This window comes from Ascaphus truei, unplaced genomic scaffold (genome assembly GCF_040206685.1).
Source record: "Ascaphus truei isolate aAscTru1 unplaced genomic scaffold, aAscTru1.hap1 HAP1_SCAFFOLD_1128, whole genome shotgun sequence".
Classification (NCBI taxonomy): Eukaryota; Metazoa; Chordata; class Amphibia; order Anura; family Ascaphidae; genus Ascaphus; species Ascaphus truei.
In genome coordinates, this window is record NW_027453995.1 from 1 (window position 1) to 2,500 (window position 2,500).

A 2,500-nucleotide genomic window follows, 5' to 3' on the forward strand; every position below is an offset into this window, starting at 1 on the left:
TCTCTTCTCCCCCCCCCCTCTCTCTCTTCTCCCCCCCCCCCTCTCTCTCTTCTCCCCCCCCCCTCTCTCTCTTCTCCCCCCCCCCTCCTCTCTTCTTCTCCCCCCCCCCTCTCTCTCTTCTCCCCCCCCCCCTCTCTCTCTTCTCCCCCCCCCCCTCTCTCTCTTCTCCCCCCCTCTCTCTCTTCTCCCCCCCTCTCTCTCTTCTCCCTCCCCTCTCTCTCTTCTCCCTCCCCTCTCTCTCTCTTCTCCCTCCCCTCTCTCTCTCTTCTCCCTCCCCTCTCTCTCTCTCTTTCTCCTCCTCTCTCTCTCCTCCCTCCCTCCCCCCTCTCTCTCTCCTCCCTCCCCCCTCTCTCAGGAAACCAATGATAGTACTATTATTAATAATGATCACATTCTTTTTTGACTTAATGCTTAGTAAGACCAACACACTCCTGGCAAAGGCAGAGTGTTGCCCACATTCAACATGGCTGCCGCAGACGTAACCAAAGTTGGGTTTCTATTGGTTACAGTCCCGGCAGCCATTGCGCGACTCGGAAGAGAGAAGGGGAGCAGCTCTGCGCACGTGTTTCCTCGCCCTGTACGCGGAGGGGAGCGGGTGTCAGCAGCACAGCGGTGATCATTGCTCGGCGGGTAAGGCAGCTCGAGACTTGCTCGTTGTAATGACCCCTCCCCCCGTTGTGGGTAATAGCGTTGAATGAAACCCCTGATCTGCCGGACTGGGCCTGCAGTGGGCGGGCTCGCCGCGCCTCACCGGCCCCAGTGACAGGGAGGGTGTGTAACCAGCGCCGTCTCTTCTCTGTCCGCAGCGAGGGGAAGGTCTCTCTGTGAATTAGACATGGCAGTCCGGGCCTCCTTCGAAAACAACAACGAGATCGGCTGTTTCGCCAAACTCACCAACACATACTGCCTGGTGGCCATCGGGGGCTCTGAAAACTTCTACAGGTCGGTGGGGACTGTCACCTTGTCCCATAACACTCCGCCCACCCGCGTGGCATCGCGCCCTGGTCCTGTGCGAGTCGGTGTTACGCGTGGACCTATATATGGGTCACTTTCTGTATTACATACTGTACACAATCAGACTTAGCTGGGATATCCCTTATGTAAAGGATTGGATCACATTATACACCGCTTTCTGGCCAAATTAAAAACCTATTCACAGTTAGAATCGCCCTCTTAGACCCAGCTTCATAGTTAAATGAATTTTAGTGGATTTGTTGTGAGAACCAATGTCTCCCTGTGACTCGCAGCATTGGCCTTCATAGATTTTTATGAAACTACTTTAGACACACAGCCCCCTCTCAGATTTTAGGGGGTCACTTAGGTTTTTTTACACACCACTGACATGAACATCATTTTTTTTTAACCTACTGTATAGGCTTCAATGTGTGTACTGTATATCTTTATATAGCGAGCTTCACAGCAATACTACATGTGACAATCATATATATAACAAATAACACAACAGGAATAAGTGCTTCTGATATACAAGTAACATTTAGGAAAAGGAGTCCCTGCTCCGAAGAGTTTACAATCTAATTGGTTGGTAGGAAAAACGTACACAGACAGTAGCAGGGCGTTCAATAAGATTGCACTTTTACAGACTGCTTAAGACCCACCTTTAAACACTTGCTTATCGAAGCATATGAGTAACTCCATGGCTGATACTTTACACCTCATACATAAACGATGGCCCCTTGCAGATGCACTTACGAGAACGCCCTGCTACTTTCTCTGTACGTTCTTCCTACTTACCAATTTGATTGTAATCTCTTTGGAGCAGGGACTTCTTTTCCTTAATGTCACTTGTCTGAAAGCACTACTTCCCATTGTGTTTGTATTATTTATTTATGATTGTCACATGTTTTACTGCTGTGAAGTTATGTACATTAATGGTGCTATATAAAGACATACATTGAAGCCTATAAAGTAGGTTAAAAAAAAATTGCTTTCAGTGTGGTGTAAAGAAAACCAAGTGATCCACTGAAATCTGAGGTGTGTGTGTGTGTATAAAGTAGCTTCATAAGTCTATGAAGGCCAATGCTGTGACCCATAGATAGACATTGTTTTTCAGAAGTCCACTTAATTTTAACTGAATAGGTTTAATTTGTCCAGATAGCGGTTTACAATGTGATCCTAACTGTGAATCGGTTGATACCATCCAACCTTTTAATGCTTTGTGAAACTTTATGCACACAACAAAGCGGATTAACCTGGTTTGGATGACTGTGCCGCGTACGTTGTTACGGCTTTGTTAGGGGGGAAAAAAGTTGTGGTTTGCAGTGTTGACGTACATTTTCAAGGTTACTATTTTTTTTTCATCTTGAACTTTTTTACAGTGTATTTGAGGGTGAACTTTCCGAGACAATACCTGTTGTCCATGCATCTATTGCGGGGTGCAGAATTATTGGAAGGATGTCTGTCGGTGAGTATTGCATAGATATCCTGTGTGTTAAAACGGCAAACCCAGCCGCTCCATTCTCCAGAGTTGAACCGTGGTATT

The 2,500-nt window shown here is 47.1% G+C and overlaps 1 protein-coding gene across 1 annotated transcript in view; it reads left to right on the forward strand.

Annotated features, from left to right (window-relative positions):
- Window positions 1-476: 476 nt before the first annotated feature.
- Window positions 477-2,500, forward strand: part of LOC142475282 (eukaryotic translation initiation factor 6) — a 39,228-nt gene continuing 37,204 nt past the window's right edge. Inside the window, exons 1-3 of the mRNA XM_075581215.1 lie at window positions 477-630; window positions 807-942; window positions 2,337-2,422. Coding sequence (XP_075437330.1) covers window positions 836-942; window positions 2,337-2,422 — 193 coding nt within the window. The 5' untranslated portion in view covers window positions 477-630; window positions 807-835. The remainder of the gene's footprint in view (window positions 631-806; window positions 943-2,336; window positions 2,423-2,500) is intronic.